This window comes from Macrobrachium nipponense, chromosome 2, assembly GCF_015104395.2.
Source record: "Macrobrachium nipponense isolate FS-2020 chromosome 2, ASM1510439v2, whole genome shotgun sequence".
Lineage (NCBI taxonomy): Eukaryota > Metazoa > Arthropoda > Malacostraca > Decapoda > Palaemonidae > Macrobrachium > Macrobrachium nipponense.
This window is the reverse complement of record NC_087201.1, coordinates 85,572,294-85,594,793: the sequence shown is the minus strand read 5'-3', so window position 1 is coordinate 85,594,793 and position 22,500 is coordinate 85,572,294. Positions and strand designations below refer to the sequence as shown.

The following is a 22,500-nucleotide window of genomic DNA, read 5'->3' as shown; positions in this document are numbered from 1 at the left end:
CAGGAAATTCTTATCCCTATATCTGGCCTGGTCTATGCTGATTTCCCTAAATTCTCCCAAAGTCAGCTGATGTTGGGGGTAAGATGTCTGCCACTTCGAGCATAATTATAATTCTTGAATACTGGCGAGGCGAGGAGAGGAAAAACGTAATTATATATATATATATATATATATTATATATATATATATATATATTGTATATATATATATATATATATATATATATATATATATATATATATATATATATATATATATATACATCTATATATATATACTATATGTGTGTGTGTGTTTAGTTCCAGAAGAAGCATCAAGATGTGATTAAGTTGAAATCTAAGTTAATTTTTTCCCTGAATAACTGAAAATGGATTACTCTATTCTTGATCACCACTTATTAACCTAACCTTGCCTTTCTATACAAAACATTACACTTAAATTACCATTAACCTTCCTAGTCTTGGCTAATATATGCTATTGCATACACCCATAACCAGGCTAAATTTAAGGATGGCCACTTTAAAAGAAAAAACTCAACAGTGGAAGGGGAAGGTAAGCATATGCAAATGGTATAAGAAAAAACATTTAAAAATTTTTTTATGTACCTTCCACGGGAAGTTGAAAGGGAATATATGCAAATGGTATAAGTAAAAATTTGTCTAAAATATTTATGCACCTTCACAGGAAGTTGAAAGTGAATATTTTGCATCTGGTGTGGGGCTCCTTTCCCTATGTCAGTTGTAAATATATGCTAATTTTACTAGGTTATAAGTGTTCTTTCTAATTTAAAGAAAAAAATTTATTCTGTCAAATTATAATGACAGCTCAGACAATCATAACAGGTAAGAACTAGAACCACATTCCCCATTACCACCTCAAGCAAGAATGAATCTCACTCAGCTCACTCTTGACTCTTGTACAGCAATCTGAAGAGTTGCCTATAGTGTTAAATGGAACTAGGGACATTTTTCCTGCAAAATTCATTTAAACTGTAGGGCACCAAATCTTGAACATATATATTATGTATGCTACCCGAGCTTTACCATAAACCTATATATACATATATATATAGGTTTATATATATATACTATATATGTATATGTATATATATATATATATATATATATATATATATATATATACATATATTCATATCATACATATAATATATATATATATATATATATATATATATATATATATATATATATATATATATATATATATATATATAATATATATATATATATATATATATATATATATACAGTGGTACCTCGAGATACGAGATTAATCCGTTCCGAGGTGCATTTCGTATCTTGGACCACATTTTACATGTAAAATGGCTAATTCGTTCCAAGCCCTCCAAAAACACCCCAGTAAATTTCATAATAAAGCTAAATTGACCTATAAACAATGAAATACTACAACAATTTGGACCATTCAATACCTAAGTTAATAACATACTGCTAATTACCTGTAAATAAAGTGTATTAGTGTACATGGTATACAAGAAATACTGTATGTATGTAGTAAAATGTGGAAGCTTACCTTTCGAGTGAGGCTATCTCCGAAAGTGGTGACAGAGGAGGAGGACAAACGGCAGATACGTACGTACGTACGTATGTACACTTAACTTTACAAAACATAAAAAATGTAAGGAAAACTAAACTAAAATTTACGAAACACAACAAAATTGTAACACTTAACTTTACAAAACTAAAATTTAAAAAAAAAATTGTCTTTTTTTTTATTTTTTTATTTTTTACTTTTTTTATACTTTACGTAGGTTTTTTTTTTTTTTTTTTTTTTTTTAATTTTAACTTCATCACCACTTTCAACTTTCTGTTTTTTAGTATCACTTGGTTCTTCCTTTTTACTTACTCCTGCTAATACTAAAGGCCTCTTCAAAAAATAACTATCCAAGGAAGATTGCTTCTGCCTACTTTTCACAATGTTCCTGAAACGACTCAGGCAAATGTCATCGAACTGCGCAAGCATGCGACCTGTGTGAGCCTTTTCGGGGTGTCTTTTTTCTACAAACGATTGCACTTTATGAAAAGCGGCTAGAACATCCTCCTCCTCCTCGCCGCTGCTAGAGAACTCCTCTTGAACGACGTTATGTTGCATGGCCTCCAACTCCTTCAGGTCATCCGTCGTAAGCTCCTCTTGGTGCTCCTCGAGAAGGTCGTTGATGTCATCCTCGTTGACGACCAGCCCCATGGACTTGCCGAGTGCAACGATCTCGTCAAGATCTGGTTCCAAAACAGTTTCAGGATCGTCAACTGTTTCTGAATCTGCAGCACCAGCTTCGCCCACATCGAATCCCTCGAAGTCTCGGGCGGGTACGGCATCAGGCCAGAGTTTCCTCCACGAGGAATTCAAGGTTCACCTCGAAACCTCCTGCCAAGCTTGGTCTATGAGTCGGATGCATATGACCATGTCGAAATGCTCCTTCCAAAATTCATGCAAGGTGAGGTTTGTGGTATCGGTGATGTCGAAACATCTCTTGAAAAGATGTTTCGTATACAGCTTCTTAAAGTTCGATATCACTTGCTGGTCCATGGGCTGGAGGAGAAGGGTGGTGTTAGGTGGAAGATAAAGAATCTTGATGAAGGAATACTCCGCTAGGATATCTTCCTCGAGGCCAGGAAGGTGGGCAGGGGCATTGTCCAACACCAGCAGACATTTCAGAGGGAGGCGCTTCTCTTCCAAGAATTTCTTCACTGTCAGGCCGAAACACAGATTTACCCACTCGGTGAACAAAAGCCTCATTACCCAGGCTTTCGCATTAGCCCTCCACATCACTGGAAGCTTCTCCTTAAGCACTTTGTGGGCCTTGAAGGCTCGAGGAGTCTTGGAATGATACACCAGTAGGGGCTTCACCTTGCAATCCCCACTGGTGTTTGAACAAAGTGCGAGCGTAAGCCGGTCTTTCCTAGGCTTATGCCCGGGTAGCTTCTTCTCTTCCTCCATGATGTATGTCCGACGAGGCATTTTTTTCCAAAAAAGGCCAGTCTCATCACAGTTGAAGACTTGCTGAGAACTGTAGCCTTCCTTGGTCATCATCTCATCGAATGTCTTTTTAAAGGCTTCGGCCGCTTTCGTGTCCGAGCTGGCAGCCTCCCCATGCCGCACCACCGAATGGATACCAGTCCGTTTACGGAATTTCTCGAACCACCCATGCGAAGCCTTGAAGTCTGGGGTTGGCGTTGATGTCCCTTCTCCTCCGTCGTCTTCCGCCTGGGCAATCAAATCGCTGAAAATAGCGCTGGCCTTGTGGGAGATTGCTGTCTCCATTATCGTATCGCCAGCGATTTCTTTGTCTTTTATCCAGACAAGAAGCAGCCGTTCCATCTCGTCGTGCACGTGGGTCCTCTCGCTGGACAAAATAGTGATGCCCTTGGAAGTTGTAGCTGCTTTGATGACATCCTTCTGCCTATTGTCGACGGATTTCGGCTGTATTCCTTGGCGAACACAATCGCATACCAGCTTCATACTTCTTGATAATCTCCATCTTTGTCTCCAAAGAGAGCATTCACTTCTTTCCATGAATTTCAACTTTCTTGGGACCCATGACTACGTTATACTGTACATAATTTACGTATAAGTAGAGTGAAGTTTTCACACAACACAATAAAGTACGTATACTGCAACGAAATCACTAACGAATTTACGTTAATAAACGAAATCGTTAGACCGAACGAATACCGCGTGCGTACGATAACGATGCAGGTACCGAGTGGCCGAAGAAGCACGCCGCTACGTAGATGCATCATGGGAGGGATGCTGACCAATAGGAGAGAAGGATCTCATGGCGGTGACTAGCATCAGGAACCAATGGGAGAGCAGGAGGATGGTGGCGAATCTACTCAGTTGGCGGCGCGCGAGTTTCAAAATTGTTATCGGTGGTTTGGGCGAATCTCAGACTTTACAGAAACCTTTCGTATCTTGAAAACTTTTCGTACGTAGAGCCGTTAAATTATTCGTGTTAGCTTTCGTATCTCGAGTTTTTCGTAAGTTGAGCCTTTCGTATCTCGAGGTACCACTATATATATATATATATATATATATATATATATATATATATATATATATATATATATAACACACATATGTATATTAACAGTCCACAACAGTTAAATAGCATTGTATAAAATGTCCTTTTTTTCAAATTTATACTTTATAACAAAAACTTTCCTATGTCCAATGTGGATATATTATTACCAATGGATGACTGAGCATCATAGGCTAGTCTAGGTATAGTATGTACTGCTTCAATGGGTAGGCACAAAACTTGTGGTTAATAATAAAACATTGAAAAGCAAGCCTAATTATTATATTAAATTAATAGAATATCCAAAATAAGATAACCACTCAGTCATACAAATGCCTCTTTCATACTTTTTTTATAAGTTCAGTTGTGGTTCTTACCATTCGCCTCTTCTGCTTGCCTGCAATTGCTGTCTTGGGACCCATGATTAAATCAAAATATAGTACAGAAAGCCACAAAACCTAAAGGAATATTACAGTAAAAGCATGCACTTGCTCAAAACAATAGCAGCAGAGTGAGGTGGCTTTGAACAATAATGCCACCAACAGCAATAACTAGCTACAACTAACGAAAACACTTGTTTACAAAATTCATATGGGTCATCGGGTCGGATTCCTATTTTTGTTCAAGCTCTGATGCAAAATTACTCTAAATTTCATGTCGAAATCCAATGATGTCGCTTTCTAATAGGCTCAAGGACTGGGGTTCTACTGTATATAGTACATTTATGTATTTATATTTATGTAACCAGCTCCTCACACTCCAACATACAAATGAAAAGTCTTTCCTTTCGAATTGATTATTTCACAAATTCACACCCAGCTCCTCACTCTCCAACCTACAAATTATTATTATTATTATAAAAGATTAGTCTATCCAGACCTCTGAGCCTAATAACGGCTCTTCTCAGGCTGGTTCCAACCTACAAATGAAAAGTCTGTTTTCTTTATGAATTGTTTTTTTCAGTCACAATAGGGACACGTGCTTCAATTGCACCAAACTGCAGTCAGACCCATCACCACAAAGGGCGAACTTTCTCACAACAGTCCTGTGGAGAGAAGTTTATTATTAAATATGGCCAGTGAACAGTGGCTCAATAAAAATCAAATCAAATTCATCAACATATTTAAAAAATCAACAAATAGTTTATTTTTACAGATGTTAACTATCTTTTAACACCAATTTTAGAAGGAGGTTTTGCATATATCACTTTAATATTGTTGGACATGGCTAGCCAAAATAAAATAATTACAGGTTTTTTTTTTATCTTAATGAGGAGCTTCCCCACTGAGAAATCACTCCATTTTCTTAGCACATATTCAAGTGCTGTATCTTGCTTGTAATTGCAAAAGTCTTGACTTTTAAAGTATATCTCATTGCCTTGAAGCAATCATTGGAAACATCAAATATGGAAATTCTATTATATTCCCTAAGAATTTGTGTTGGGTAAAGTTTGCATGTATTACAGACAGAAAACAAAATAAAAGAAAGGTAAAATATATTTTGGCTACTTAACAAATGCATTGATTAAGCAGAAAAATTGAGGTTACAAGTCCAGGAGAGCTTAAGAGGCTCCCTGTTTGAATAACCTAACTTTGACATTAATTGAGCTCTGTTAAGCTTATCCAGAACAGCGTCAGAGGTGAAATACTAAGTACAAGAGACATCAGAAATGTTGGTAGATTATTTTGCTGGACATTCAATGACTGTAGTCTGTGAAGATGGTAAAAACTACTATTCTAGCTTAGCGTTGATACCAGAATGTGTAAAAACTTCACTTGAATTGTTGTGTAATTAGAGGGCAATATTCCAGATAGTAATTAAAGAGATTAGCAGTAATTCATGTCAAAGGAAAAGGATTAGTCATTAGAAACATCAAAGCAATGCTCTTAAGATCATGCAAAATGTGATCAGATACATTTTGGTATGAGCTAAAAGGTCTTACCCCGTTTCTCAGAATACTTTCAAGCACTTATAGCAAATAATATATAGGCATCACTGACTTCCTCTGATTCTACAGTCGGTATTGCACTTATGACATTGCTCTGGATACATTTAACAAGATGTCTGAGTAGGCCTGTCATTCAGGGACCTTCTCAAGCTGTCCTAAACCCTCAGGTAATTTTTATTGCTTATTCAAAGCATTTGTTAAGTATATAATTTTATTTACCATTTTTAAAGTTTGCTATGAATGTAGATCATGTACATGTCCGAAACAGGTCAGGTAACCTGTTCAGCTAAAAGTACTAAGATGATGAACCATTACCCATTTTAATTGGTACGTGGGGAATCCCTCCATGAACCCTGGCTAAAGGTTAGCACCATCAATTTAGATCTTGAAAATATTATTCTCCCAGTACCTATGTAAATCAAATTTATTTTCTTGAAGTCTATTGAACCTTTTATTAAGAAACTCCTTTTGTAACATTTTGGTTTTATATAGGATATGTTACATGCTTGGTTACTGTTACTCATGTAGAAGAGTAAACTGACATAATTCCACATCTCAGATATATATACATATATATTTATATATATATATATATATATATATATATATATATATATATATATGTATATATATATATATATATATATATATATATATATATATATATATATGTGTGTGTGTGTGTGTGTATATATATATATATATATATATATATATATATATATATATATATATATATATATATATTATATATATGTATATATATATATATGTCTATATATGATATATAGTATATATATTGTAGTATATAATATATATATATATATTATATATATATATATATATATATAGATATTATATAGTATATAATTATATATATATACTCTCTAGCAAAGCAAAGATATGTATCAAGTAAATAAAATAAAGTCTTTGGCAAATAAAAAAGGTCTACTCAACATAAATTCCAGAAAAACAATTGAAAGTTTAATTTTTGGACCTGCAATGGAGACAGATATTGGAAGAAAATTTCAAGCCTGTAATCTTGGTTAGTAACAGAGATAGAATTAGATTTAACATCTGATTCATATAAATTTCTATTAAGTATGTGATTTATGCACATTTCAAAGGATTAAGTTGCATTCTGGTATCATCTGAACTTGAATTGGTCAGAAAATATTGTTACATGCATTTGCTATTATCATCATTAGTATTTAGTTGAGCTAGACTAATGAATAGTACTACATACACATTGGGTAGTACTTTGCTTAAAGATATCTGGTACGATATCTGTTCAGCAAAGAAAAGAAACAAATTTTCAGAATTGACCTTACATGCATTGCGTATACATATCTGTACTTTTTGGAGATGTATGAAGAATTTTTTGTTTGTTCTCAGAGGATGTTTCTGAGATAGTGAAATAGGAAAGTAAATTGTGTTATGTCCTGCAAAGTAAGTGGTTGCAGATAACAGAAAAAAATTCCTACTGCATGAAAATATTTTAAAAACATATTTTGTTTCAATCTTTTATCTACATTCCTTATTGTAGATATATCCAGAGGATTGCCTTAAAAGAGAGATGGTATAAGTACTGTTAATAAATATATTCAATATTTCAGGGTTCAGAGGAAAGATACTTGGAAGGAGATGGCCAATATTCGACTGAATACGAGAGTGAGCAGGAATCCAGAGAAGCTGTTAATGACAGGATTGAACCCTACCCAGGAGATCTTAGTAAGGTGAGTCAGTTATATATTTTGCTCCTATGGAAAATCTTTTTGTTTCATTTTCACAGCAGAAGTTCTATTGGGAGACAACCAATGGCATGATGGAATCTCCTGTATAAACCTCAGTTCAGCAGAGGCAAAAGGAAAAGAGATGTTACCTTACTTACAGAAGCTGTTGTTAAAAGATATTGTAGAGATGGATATTAAAGGGAAAATAATACAAGGAGGAGAATATACACATCATAAAGGTTTATTAGTGATTTTTCATGAATTGCCTTCAGTTGGATGTTAACAGCTGTGATATACCCTTGTCAGTCTGAATAGACATTGATAACGTTCAATGTCATTTATTTGTTTCATTAAGTAATGGAAAGGTATAAAACAGTACAGATATTGTTAATACTACAGAGTATTCTTGTTACACAGTCAGTCAATACATTTCCAGTTAACATTTTTGAGATAAGAACCAAAAAGTTATGAATTTTGAATTTCTTTATGCCATTTTTCTTTTTGAATGTTTTTTGTTCTACAAACCTGTTATTTTACTGATGTTTAGCTTCAAGAAAACTGGTTCATCATAATGAATTAATAGACAAAAGAATCTTGTGTTGTTATTACAAATGTGTATCCCTGCAACTACTTTAGGGGAGCCCCTTACCTGTATTTTACTGACACACCAATCTTCATATTACTGTACAAACCAACTGTCATATATTCTAGACCATGGATGTCAGATGTACTGTTCAGCCCCAGATACAGCCGTGAAATCTGGATGCAGTTTATAATGAGTAGGCTGAGATTACCAAGTCATGAACAAAAACATTGTCACTTCTAAATAATAAGCTGAGAAAATTATTACTGTAAATAATGATATCTGTAACAGTTGCTACTAGTATATGCCCAATCACTGCTAAGTAATATGCTGAGAAAATTATTACTGTAAATGATGTTATCTGTAACAGTTGCTACTATATGCCCAATCACTACTTGGTCCAGTGATTAAGTGGCCTCTATCAGCTCCTGTTTATGACTGCCTGAAAAGGCAATAATATTCAGCAGACTAGCACCCTGAATTTTAGTCTTGAATAGATGGAAATTTACTGGACAGTACGTTATATAAAATAAGGTCAGGACTTGGAGGCTAATGTATGTAAGTTCCAGGGAGCATATTGGTTATGTAAAGGTAAACATCTTTGTTGGAGGTGTCATTCAGTTCTTGCTTTTTTATTTAGGGATGCCATTTTTCTGCATAGGGGTTTACAGTTGATGATTTTATTAGTAGTGAAAAGGGTGTCATTTCAGTTGGCTCCATTGCCACCCAGCTGGTGGTCTCTCTTAATATACAGTACTTACAGGTTAGGTTTAGCTAAAACCCTTAATGATAACTTTGGGTTTATAGCACATAGTTAAGTACAAATAACCAAAAACATCTTATTTTACAGATTCAAATGAGAATAGTCTGTATGTGACACAAACAGTATTGTTTCAAGTATAGTAGCTCTTTTAGTTGCAGGTATGCATTGGTGCTTCCAATTGCATGAAATGAGAAGAGTTGCCTATGCAAGTGCAACACTTATGATATAAACAATCTTATGAGCAACTACAAGGAAATATTAACGACTCCAAAATATAACATCTGTTAGAATAACCATAAGATTCTATAGTTTTCTCGATTGCTTGCTTAAACCTAGTAGTTTCAGTGTTTTAAGCATAAGTAAAATGAGAGGTTTGTATTAGATAAGCATAAAACATTTTAATTTATTAAAATTTTCAGCAGACAGAGATCCTACTTAGTAGTCAAGAAGGTTTAAATGACTATTATTGGTGGCTCATTAATCTTATTATTGTTGTGTAATAATGATTTTATTGACCTATGTTATAAATACTCTTATTGTATAGTCTTTGAATTTACTATATAAATAAAAAATGGGGATGAAATTAAGTTAAATATAAATATAGCACATGAATTCTCTCATAAGCAAATGCTCATCGCTTTGTTATGTTATTGCACCGAGTTGCCGATGTGTTTCATATTTGTATAGGTATGACAGCTACAACCCATTGAAAATATGTTCCATGTGTCTTGTATCAAGATGTGGAAATCAAATGTAGTTGTGTATGTTCTCCTCTGCCTTTTGTTTCAGATGTGTGTTACTATAGGAAGTGTAATTTTTTAAATGTTATCTGTTTCTCCAGAAAAAAACCTAACTTTATAACTTACAATATAAGCCTTTTGAACTATATTCTGTATGCAATGAATAACATTACATATGAAAAGGAAAATAGATGCAGGTGAGTTGATTAGATTAGCAGGAAGCAGATATTGAGGTAAAATGATTTCTTTACAAAAGCAGCTAAAAGAATTTTTCTAATCAGGAAAAAAATTCATGAAGGTTAAAAACTTTCTCATGGATCAGAATAGATCAAGACAGATATCTGTAAATTAGATTTTATAACCTCTGTGCATAAAGAAAATGTGTATAAAATGTTGAGGTCCGGCTTTTGTGGTCTTTCACCTTGAAGAAGTTAGATTCGTCACTATGAAAAGGTAAGTGAACACTTCTGTGTAATTGTGTTGTTGTTGTAGCTGTAAACATTTGTTTGGATGTGTAGATCATCAGGAATTGTACCCTAACGTTTGTTAAGTTTACATACATGTTCTCCAGAAGAGTTTTTATCACTAATATAAGTCAGAATACGTATCATCATTCTGCATATATTCAAAATACCCACTCCATCGACCCAGAACAGCAATTGTTTTAGCATTGCTCCTTTTGCATCTTTTTATAAAATCCAGAAAATGACTGGGTCATTTTTTTCATTAATAAATCATGTAGTGTCAGTATTTTGTATGCATTTTCTTGAGGTCTTACAGAATTCCCACGGAGCTATCAAAATAAAAAATCTATGAAAATAAAAAATGTGTGTTAATATACAAATGCTTGCAATAGTTCTCCCACACACACACATGTATATGTATTTTATATATATATATATATATATATATATATATATATATATATACATATGTATGTGTGCATACTATATATATATATATATATATATATATATATATATATATATATATATATATATATATATATATATATATATATATATATATGTATGTATACATATATATACACACACTTATGTGCATACATACATAAAGTGTGTAATTATTTTTAACATACAAGTTGTCTATGTGTATGTAACAATTAAATGTGACACACAGCCAATTTTTTCAGAGTAGAGGGATGTACTTGTCTGTTTCAACTTTGCCAGCCCAGTGTTCTGCATTGTATGATTAATTGTTATTTTCTTGCTTCTCTCATAAAATTTATGTAAAATTGTATTTGTAATGTTTCCCAATATTTACCTTAGTAGTATATTGGACATTTTGTCCCCACAGCAAAATCTTTTCTCTGATAAATTGGTTGTTTGATTTTCTGTTATCAATGAATTTCATTGTAGTTGCCTTGACACAGAGTGTTTATCAACACAGTCTTTGTAGATAGGTACTGTGTTTTGTGCTTGAGTTTCAGGTTTAGACAAATCAGTTACACGTCAGTCGTTAAATAATAAGTTGGCATTCATCCCCATTTTATCTATCCAATTTACAGACATCAAAGTATCATCTCACTCAACTTTCTCTATTTTTTCCTTATCATTCTCCTTTTCTTTGTTATTCAAATCTACTTTCTATTCCTTCCTTTGTAGGCTAAAGAGGAGAAACCAAAGGAAACAAAGGTGAATATTTTATCTTGTGGTAATTCATAGAATTTTCTGTAAAAAAATGAGCTTTTATACACATCATTGTGTTTGTCATGCACGCGCATGACACCATCTGCTGTTCGATGATCCTGTCTTAACGTTGAAGTTGACTGCTACAAATGTGGATGCAGTTACTTTAACTCCAAGATGGCATTTAGCTCAAGCTAAGTGTGTACCCCACCCCCTAACCTCCCAAAAAATGAAACGTACTGAAAAGAGGCAATGAATTGTCTAAACAATCTCATTAAGTCATTTTTTGTTTTGTTATATTAACCAGAAGGTAGAATAGTTGGAAGCCAGTACAGTAGCTCAAAACCCTTAGTGATATTTTGAAAAAGCTTATCCTGGACATTTAACACAATAGTGAATAGATTTTTTGTTCATCACATTTTTTAATGACTTTAGTAGCAAATTTGAAATTAGGTAAGATTACAGCTGAAGGGTAATGTTAGCATTAAGTAATCAGTACATATTTAGCACTCAAAAACGTACCCATTGATACAGGCCATAAAAGCAGTTCTGTAAAGTAATTTTGATAGATTTTATCACTGTAGTTGCATGATTGACACAGACTTTCAATTGCAGATTATATGAGTTTTGCAATCACGTCTAGAGTATCCATACTCACAGTAGAAAGTACGTAATTAGTACAAGAACACGAAGTATAAATTGAATGGGTTATTGAGTTATAGTGAAAATGCTTAGTTTCACCAACAATTTGTACTATTCCATGCACTAATGGCAACAACATGGAGAATAATTCTTTTTTAAAGTAACTCAGTAAATTATCTAACACTAGCAATATAACCAGACTCTGTACCTGAAGATTGAAAATTTTATCTGTACTGCAGGTCACAGATTTCATGAAGATTCTTTGTGTTTTAAGAGGACAATTTTTGAACTGTAGATGGTAGATCCACCAAAAACAAATACAGTGCTAGGTAGTACTTTTATGACTCCCAAGCTATGCTTTCATGCAACTGTATTTCCTCAACATGGTGCTATCTGCCAATGGCTTAATCTACTATTTCATGTAGATTATGGATTCCTTTTTATTCTCTTTACTAACGATTTTGTATGATTTATTTTCATTGTTTTTCCTCTCATAACATGGTTAATTTTTCTTCATTTATGTATAATATTTTTTAAACGGCATACCCACAGACTCGTTAATCACAAGTAATATTATTCACTAACTTCATGTCACTAAAATAGACCCATTAAATAGACATGCATATCATCTCTCAGCAGTTAACTATGATGTAAAAAATTAACTAAAAAAAGATTTCCTGTTTGCAAATGACTTTCCCCTAATATTGACCATAACGTCCCCTCCGCTTCCCAGATCATAGATTTCAACATGAAGAACCGAGAGGAGACTGCGAAGACTGACTCTGAGGGCCCGAAGGTGATTTTAAGATCCTCCAGTGCATGGTTTAACTCTTGCTATGGGCAGCACTTTAAAACAAAAAAGATCTCCGCATTACAATTTGCTAACTATCAATCTCAAACTAAAACCATTTCAGCCCCTTCAACCAGTTTCAGAAAAAAAGAAAAATTAAGATTTAGTTCTCCTAGACCTTGCCTCTTGACAGTTCCCCACTGACCCTTATCAGTCCAATACCATCATTCTCTAGACTCATTTTTTCTTATTTTGAAGCTTGACGCAATAAAGGTCTATCCACATCCTGATGTTCCTCCAGACACTTCCACGATCAATTAAAAGATAGAACTGCACTTAGCCCTTGCTTAAATATGCCTTTAGTCACAATAGTCTTGTAAAGTTTAATATCTTTGATTCTAATACAGGACCTGAACTTTTGGTTTTCTTTTGTCTGTCTGTCTGTTTGTAAAAATTTGTTTTGTGTATTATTTTGTAAATGTAATGAATAAGAGTATATTTGTTTGAAAAATGTTTACAATTACGTATATTTTTTTATTTTGTTTTGATGTATGTTCTATTTTAAGTACATAAGCAGAACACAACAGAATATATACTGTACTGTAATACATACATACATACTTATATATAGATATATAAGTATATATATATATATTATATATATATATATATATATATATATATATATATATATATATATAGGTATATAGATATATCATATATATATATATATATATATATGTATATATATCTATATATATATATATATATTATATATATATATATATAGATATATATATATATATATATATATATATATATATATATATATATATATATAGATGTATATATATGATATAAAACAGCATATATTTATACATTTCTGTGTTTACTCTGTATTTAATTTCTTTTTCATTCAAATTAGATTTGAAAGACCAGTTAATTGTTGACAAACTTTTACAGATAAGAGTTCAGGTCTTTTGTAGGAATCATGTGATTTAACTCACCATACCATTAAACTAATAATTTTTTTAGATTTGGACCATAACTGCTTTGGTTAAAGAAAGGATATTAAGAGTTTATATCAAGGAGGAATTTAGTGAATCGCACTGAAGAACTTCTCTATGCATGAATTTTTGTAATTGGGGATATGTATATACTACATGTATGTCTTGGATTTTCTGTGAAACTTGAAAGATAAATAGGTTTCACATGGCACTAGAAAAGACTGTGATAAGCATAAAATCTTTGAGAAATAGTGAGTGAGAGAATTAAAAAACTTGGATATGGTGAATGGTGGGAGCAAATTATGTGTGACATACTGAAATAAATATGAATCATGAGAATTGAGGAATGCTTGGTTTTCATTAGAGGTTTGTAATTAGAAAGTTTTGTTGATAAAAATGGCTCTCGTTGAATGTGTTGCATTGTATGAATTAACTTGAGAGAGTTGTAACTGTGTGTTTATCTGTACATAGAAGAGTTGAGCATCCTTTATATAGCATTCATAACATAACTTCAAAGGTTTTCCATGTTAACATAATCAGTTACAATGACGTAATGAGACAGAGATGGCGACAGAGGTGGGGTGAAGAGAAAATAGGGAACTGCACTCTTTTGAAAGGTCATGGCAAATATGTTTCATAGTTTTGTTCAATTATTTTATCAAAACCTTGGAAGTGTGGCTGCGTTATTTTAAGCAGTTTGGTTGATCATTTACATAATGTGTACAAGCATGCACATATTCAAGTAAGTATTTTTCTGCCCATTTTTTGTGGATATGTACATTTATACATCTTCAAGCATCGCATTTGAACAAGGAGCTCTGAAATTTTATCTGCAAAGTAGAATTTTTTAAATTCCAACCCACAGATATAGAAATCAAAGTTTATAAAGCAGATTGTGTGAGTGATTCATTTCAACTGGAATTGATGCAAGAAACTGAGAATATAGGTGGGATGACTTTATGTCTGAGCCTCATTCTTTATTTTTATATCATCTTTTGTATTTACTGTAATTATTTGTTGGGATATAATTTTTTATTTCTTCAGTACAATAAGATTATGATTTGGAGGGATGGAGTGGATGCACCTAGCATTGTAATATAAATTGTGTATGGAAAAATTACGATACTTTACACATGAAGATATTAACATGGTTCTCCTGTAAACTGTGAAATTTAGGTCAAAATTTACAGAAAGGATATACTACTATTCTTCATTTAACAACTTTCCCTGTACCTCTGTTTGATCTCTCAGTTATTGACTAATTTAGTAGACTTGATTTTTGTCATGAATGCTAACATCATACATTACGTATTTCCAGAAAGGATGCAGGTATGGTAGAAAATTTGTATGGTATTCTAATGTTGGTAATATGTGCAGTTGTGTTAATGTCAGTGAATTTTGGTATGCAGTGATGGAATGACAAACACTAATAGAAAACATTAAATTCGTTACTAAAATCTATTATCCTCTACTCAGCAGCAAATAATTTTACTTTCTTGATTCATGTAAAGAGAAGCATGTTTTGCTGTCAACAATTCTTTCTCATACTCCCTTGCCCTCCCTAGCTTCCACTTAATCCTTTTTATTGCCACCGAAGGAATTTTCTTGAAGTCTTCAGAATTTTGAGAATGAGTAGGTAATCTAGTACTCCTGCATTTTGATGACCTGTAGAATTTATTGTAAATAGTACGTGAGTTAAAGAAAGAAAAGATGGCAATAAAGGTCCAGCAGAATCTTTTATATTGCAAAAGTTCTGGAGAGTGAAAGAAATTCTGCCAAAGCCTGAAGCTTCTCACCACACAGGCATAGACGTGACGGCTTTTAATGTTGATGACACTGTGCTGTTGTTTCTTAGGCACCAGTTGGGATAGGGAGACAGACGGATACTTCTACAAGTAAAGAGAAAGAGACTAAAAAGATGAATTTCGAGGCTAGAATGCAGGAAATGGCTAAAGCTGTGCCAGCAGCAGCCTCTGAGAAGGTGAACATTTGCATGCCATTTTTGCATGATATATTTTATCACCATTCGATAAGAGAAAAGTGTGTCAATTCAAATCTTTGAGTATTATATTAGTAAAGAAACTTATAGAACTTTTTTTAAGCGAGTTAATCCAAGGAAGTGCAGAGAGATGTTTTGTTTAGTCATAATTTTGATTTTAAGTTATAAATATCTTTTACTATCAGTCCTATGTGTACATTGTATCTCAGGCAAAAATCAGTAAGGTGAAACTTGAAGGTCGGCTCCCTCAACCTCAGTCTGGGGAGAGGTATCCTCGTAAGGAATTGAAATCTCAAGTTCCACCTGGAGGTCAACAACAGGTACGGAAATTGAAATTGCCACAGATTCCAACAAATACTGAACCTCAGTCACAAGAAAAGCATCCCCCAAAAGAATTGAAATCTGATGTTATGAATGAGGAACGGCCACAGACAGAAGCATTAAAATTGCCACAGCTTCCAACTCAGATGGAGGACACACCCAAACAGCAACCAGAAACTACATATTTGCCTTCTTTAAAAGATGAAAAGCAAACTACAGATGCACCTATACAGGCCACAGATCAAGAACAAAAGGTTGATGGTCAGGCACAAGGGATTGTGGATGAACAAGTCCAAACACAAGGCAAAACCCAAAAAGATAAGCAGCTGAGCTTTGAAGCAAAGCTGAGACAAATTCAGGAAGCCAAAAAGGCTTCTCAAGTGCAGGTGAATAGTTGTTGTCACCAATTATATGTTTTTTTTTCATGGTGCTTATTATATTTGGCTCAGAAAGCTGCAAGAGGATGTTGTGGGAACTCTTCTTCTTGATTTTGAAATTTTTAAAGTGCTTTAGTGTGATAAAGCATCCATTTTGATATGTCTTATCGGGATATAGAGGCATGTCTTTTCCATATGTATAAAATGGATTATACATAGATACATAGCATGTACCGCCATTCATGTATACTTTATGATACTGTATGCATGAATTGTACACAATGATCACTAATAAGATTCAGTCTTAGAACCTTTTATAAGGAACAGTGTGATTACTCTTGTACATTTTGTACATATTTTTCAAATAATATAAAGTTATTTTTGGCTGTTAGCATGGAGACATTGATAAGGTAATACATACTATACTTTTCATTGAAAAGAAAAATGGTTTTCATGGATGTTTTGACATGAAGCATGCCAATGGTTATGTAAATCCCAATGTTTAAGAAGAACAGCCTTTTGAACTAAAGTTGTATTATTTCATTAATATAATTATGATTACTACTACTCTATTTAGACAACAGCAACTATTAATAAAAGCATTTTTCCATTGTAATATCACACACCTTGATACAAACTATAACCAGCTACTGCTTCTATTTCCAGTCATTGCAACGCTTATTTGTTATGTATTCTTATTCCTTTACTACAGCCACTTCTGGTTTTTTTAACCGTGTTGAGTACTGGTACCTGTTTTTTGTTTCATTTCTAAGACATATTTTTTTCTCTGGATTTCACGTTTTTATTCTTTGGATGGCTAACGACTTAATGATATCGTTTGGTAACGCTCATTGGCTCCTACCTTGTCAGTGCACAAAATGTTTACTTAATATTTACTTCTTCATAGAAATTCCAACTTAACCTCTTTTCTATTTTATTGCCTAACTTTTATCTTGTCTGTGAATTCCGCTTGATAAACGAGGTAATGGATTCATTTTCCGTTTTGTTCTTGTTTGTCATATATGTATAGTGTACCTAGAAAATATCATTTGTTATAGTATTGATTTTTTAATCTTTACAGATACTTATAACGCTTTGGTAATATATCATCATAGTGCTGTATGTAGAGGTTCATCATTTTTAGCCAGGGTTGTTTGGTAGAAGTTAGGTTACAGCCTTCATTTCAGATAAAAGGAGTTTCATAGGTGATGAATGAATGTTGTGAGACTGTCAATGAAGTTTTTATATTTTTCTGGTATCTTTGATTAGACAAGATAATGTAGTAAAAAATGAAAATTTGTAACATGGCCATTGCAAAGATAATTCTCATTATTAAACAACTAATGATATGAACTTCAAGCAGCTGATCTAGCTCCAAGAAATAGATGAGAAAACTCTCATTTTATAGATATTGCACTCCAAAGCCTATGTTGATGACACAACTTTCAATAAAATTGAGTCATGTTATGAGAATAGGCATGATAGGAAATCATGAATACTATATATTTCATCAAATTGTATGTGTTTTTAAATAATGTTTCTGATATACAGGCATTTCATTGAGTATTGGATTGAATACCCATATCTTAGATAAAGATAAGATGTTGATTATACAATGAAAATACATGTTACTGCTATGTCTTATTGTATATCAGTTAATAATATTTTAAACGGAATATAATTGATAGATAGTTTTGAGATGTGCACTTTTAATAGGCTGTAGTTGAATGACACAACATTTTTAGTGCTAATTTGAAGTCAGAATATTTTGTGTGTAACTAAGGGTGATTTGCTTCAGTTGGTGAAAATTGAGTAGGTCTGTTGAAATTATATTAAAATGTACATAACTTGATGAAGCTTGATAATTTAATGCTCATTTTTAAGGTTACAAAGGTTATGTAATTCAGATAAGAGTATGTATTGTATGTTTGCATGGAAATAGATTAATTCATTTTGATGAAATTTATATAAAAGTAACTAGGTTTAATTGAGAATTTATAACCCTACTGAATTGAAAGTGACAGAATGGTTGCCTGTAGTTGAAAAGTTGTTATATGAAGCGGATATTGATATCTTTTGGCAGAAAATATCCAATCTCAAATGAAAACCGCTGTCACTAGGGTTAAAATTCTTTAGAATAAAACCAGCAATGGCTGAACATTAGAATACATCTCATTTGATACAAATGACAGAGTCAAGTGACCTAATTTTAAAATATTTAATCCACTATTTCTTCACAAAAATTTATATAACACAAAAAAATCGTGGTTTTGAACTTGCCATAATTTCACAGATATTTAACTGAATAATAAATAATTTAGGTTTCTGTAACCTGTGGGATTTGTATTAAAATTCCCTAATGAAAATATAAAATTGTATTAAAAAGTGAACATCAAAGAGTCTGAAACAGCAATAGATATATATTTATATAAAAAAGAAACTAGCCTGTCTTGGTGTAATCATAAAGATGTTTAAAAAATTATTTACATATATTGAAAAACTGTGTAAAAGTATACAGATTGAAAACCAATATATTAACATTTATTATATTAGTGTGTGCTTGTATGTATGTATGTGTGCAACTGTGCTTGAATTTACTCTTAATTAGTGGTGTTGCTGAGAATTGTATGTGAACGCTAAGCATTTCGTAGTCAAACCTCCTTCTTCCAATGAGTTTCACAAATGTATCACAGGTATTAGGGAACTGTACATGAAATTGTAAGGTTAGGAGAGAATTGGTTTGTGTTTTTTTGCTCTTGTAACAAACCTAAAATAATTTGTATTTGAAAAATTTTAAGTAGTACATATAACTTTTTAGCCACAACAATATACGAATGACAGTACATTTTATGTTCCCTTGAAGCAGTTTTTTTTTATAACACTTTGCAGTGGAGTTCTTGATAATTGTAGAATTTCCTTGAAGAAAATGTAATGGGGCAATCATATTTTTGTTAGAGATTGTAATTATGTTAGACACAACTACATTTAACAATAATTATTCAGTTATTTTATTAATTATTCAGTGCTAAGGAGCTCGTCATCAAATCTTGTTTGAATTGGTTGTATATGATTAACCTTTGAAGTTGTTCTTGAATTAGGAAAATTTATTAGGCTGGATCTAAGATGAAGTTTAGTAATCATTTTTTTGTTAAAAACCTATCACCTACTTTTGACATGTGGTCAGACTGGACAGGCTGCACCTACTGAAGCCCGTCCCAACGAATCAGTAGGTAGACAGAGTTCCTTCGAAGAGAAAATGCGTCAGATGAAAGGAATCCTAAAACTACCACAGCTACCCACATCCCTACCTACTTCCCTGCCTATAAAGGTGATTTTTCATTTTCATGGCAGTTAAGTCCTAAATTCATGAGTGGTGTGTTCTTAAGGTAGCTTTTCTGTCTTGAATATTTCATATCTAAGGCTGGAAAGCCTGCTAAGTACACCAAATGAATTACGTGATGGACTTATTGTTCGTGATGTGCTGATTTTGTTGACTTGAATAAATCCTCTTTTTCCATTCCATATATTTTGGAATACTGTATATGAACAGATCAAATTTTCTTTTTCTAAACATGGGCATAATTTGAAGAGGAAGTATCCGGTAGAACGCAAGCTTCTTTTAAGATTGAAATCTTTTCTTAGATACCTGATTTAACGAGGCCCTCGATGCCAAAGCCTCAAGCCAAGGTAAATGAGCCGTCCAGACAACCTGCTCCTCCTCCTGCCCAGGAGCAACGGGCCGAGAGGACAGATCACCCACCTGAGGAGAAGGTGAAGTCTTGGCGTAGTTCGATACTTATCACTCCATTTCAATTTTCGATTTTACAGTTTGATCTGCATGAGTTCCCAGCGTTTTACAAATCAACCTGCATTGATTTTGCGACTTACATATGACAAAGCGTCAAGCATATATTTGACTATCGGTCTCTACTTATCTCTTCAGGAGAGAGGACATTGTGTGTCCATTGAAGATAATGAAACTAACATTATTCCTAGTCTTCAAAAACATATTTTTAGGTTCAAAGTTAATTATGCAACTATACTAAATAGTATTGGTTTTCTTTAATCACAATGTCCTTTTGCCTGAGAGGGTAAGGGGAAATATGCTTTTTACAGTACTTGTATAACCGCCAGATACATTAGGAGCTAATGAGCAGGGCTAGCAGTAGATGGCACACAATATCATAGCTTTTACATAGGAGTACTATAATGGCTTTGGAGGTTGGGCATTAGGATAGTAGTAGATGTAGCAAGATGTAGTATTAATGCTTTGGGGTTTTTCTTCGTTGGAAAATTCGTTTGAAAATTTTTAATCCTTTTTTATGATGTCAAAGCTAGCCAGTATATATGATGGGTTGCCTAAGTATTGCCTGAATATTTTATGCTATTTTGCAAAAGATTATTTTATTTTTAATGTCATTAAGTATTGATTAATGTAAATTATTTACATATATGTATGTGTAATATGTAGATCCAGCAGTTTCTGATAGCAAGTCTTATAAAATACACCAATTTCGTATAGAGAGCAGTACTAAAATCATAATACTTCAGTTTGGGAAAAGATTGTAGAAGTAATGATGTAATGAAATGATCAGAGTATATTTAATCTTTATCGTCATCTTCATGTCATAAAATATGAAACTAGAATAATTATAAGAAAACTTTTAAAAATACTCAAGTTGTGTAATTCTATATGAGAATGAGAAAATTTGCAGTTTTGAGTAGTATTGAGTGCTTCAGAAAGCAAATTGCGAGTGAAAGGTTCATCTGATCATAAGATTATACAAATGACAGGGATATTTGAGTTTAAAACTGGAAAATGAAATAGTTATACGTGTTCCATTGATTTCGTCAAATTTCATGGTCTGGGGGAGCTTTTCATTCATTAACCTTAATTCACATAGAAAGATATCTTGTTTCTTGTTTTTTACATTTAGTACTAAATTTCAGATTTTCGTTCTTAAATTGTTTCCAATTTAGTAGACCAATAAGACATATGTCTACACCAAAGCCAAGATATTAAAGATGTACCTAAAAGTTTAATCTTGCCTAGGTTTCTTTTATAATGTGGGTTAAATTAAAGGTATTTAGAGTGTACCTGCAGGCACAATGAAAAGGATGGTGAATTTTTTTCATATAGCAGGAGTGTAGGAAAATTGTTTATTCATTTGTTTATTAAATATACTACTATTCATAGTATTAATTAGTCCAAAGGCGTTTAACACAAGACTTATATATTGACTGATAGCTTGTGGTTCAAAATTGAATATTAATGTCTAGTAATGCTAAATTGCATATATTTTGTGTAGGAAGTAGTTTTGAAGGTAAGCCCAACTGCATTTGAGATAAGGAAACTATAGATGGAATAAGTGCAAAATGAATGAGAAAATAGGGTAGAATTAGTTGAAACTAGTTTATTGCAAATCAATATATTTGGGCTGGCTGATCTTAGATGCTTAATATTTATTGATCGAAAGCAATGTCCATTATTGATGGTAGTATTATTATAGTCTGATATTTTTATAAAATGTAATATTATTACATTTCACCCAAAATATTATAGTTATTGCTTACCAGTCTGAAACAGTTATTCAAATATTCAACTTTAATGGAGAGAGTACTTTCTGTAATTTCTTTCATGTTATTTGAAAGTATCAGATTGCTTTCAATCTTTTGTCAGTCAGGATTTATGAATGCACCTTGTCACTACTACTTAAAAGCCATTTTACTGGGACATTATTTTAGGCTAGAAACTGCTTACCAGATAGTAATTGCAACACACTAACAAAACGTAGCACAAGCCCTGCTCATTTTTGTGAAAGCAAACCTGCTCTTGTTCATTTCTTTTTCATTGGCTCAGAGAAGCTCAATGAATTAGCTGATAGCTAACT

The 22,500-nt window shown here is 32.8% G+C and overlaps 1 protein-coding gene across 1 annotated transcript in view; it reads left to right on the top strand.

Annotated features, from left to right (window-relative positions):
- The window catches only part of LOC135220749 (phorbol ester/diacylglycerol-binding protein unc-13-like), a 1,290,517-nt gene that overhangs the window by 678,343 nt on the left and 589,674 nt on the right, over window positions 1-22,500 (top strand). The window contains 6 exon segments of the mRNA XM_064258201.1: window positions 7,622-7,741; window positions 11,450-11,479; window positions 12,849-12,911; window positions 15,768-15,893; window positions 19,794-19,937; window positions 20,252-20,380. Coding sequence (XP_064114271.1) covers window positions 7,622-7,741; window positions 11,450-11,479; window positions 12,849-12,911; window positions 15,768-15,893; window positions 19,794-19,937; window positions 20,252-20,380 — 612 coding nt within the window.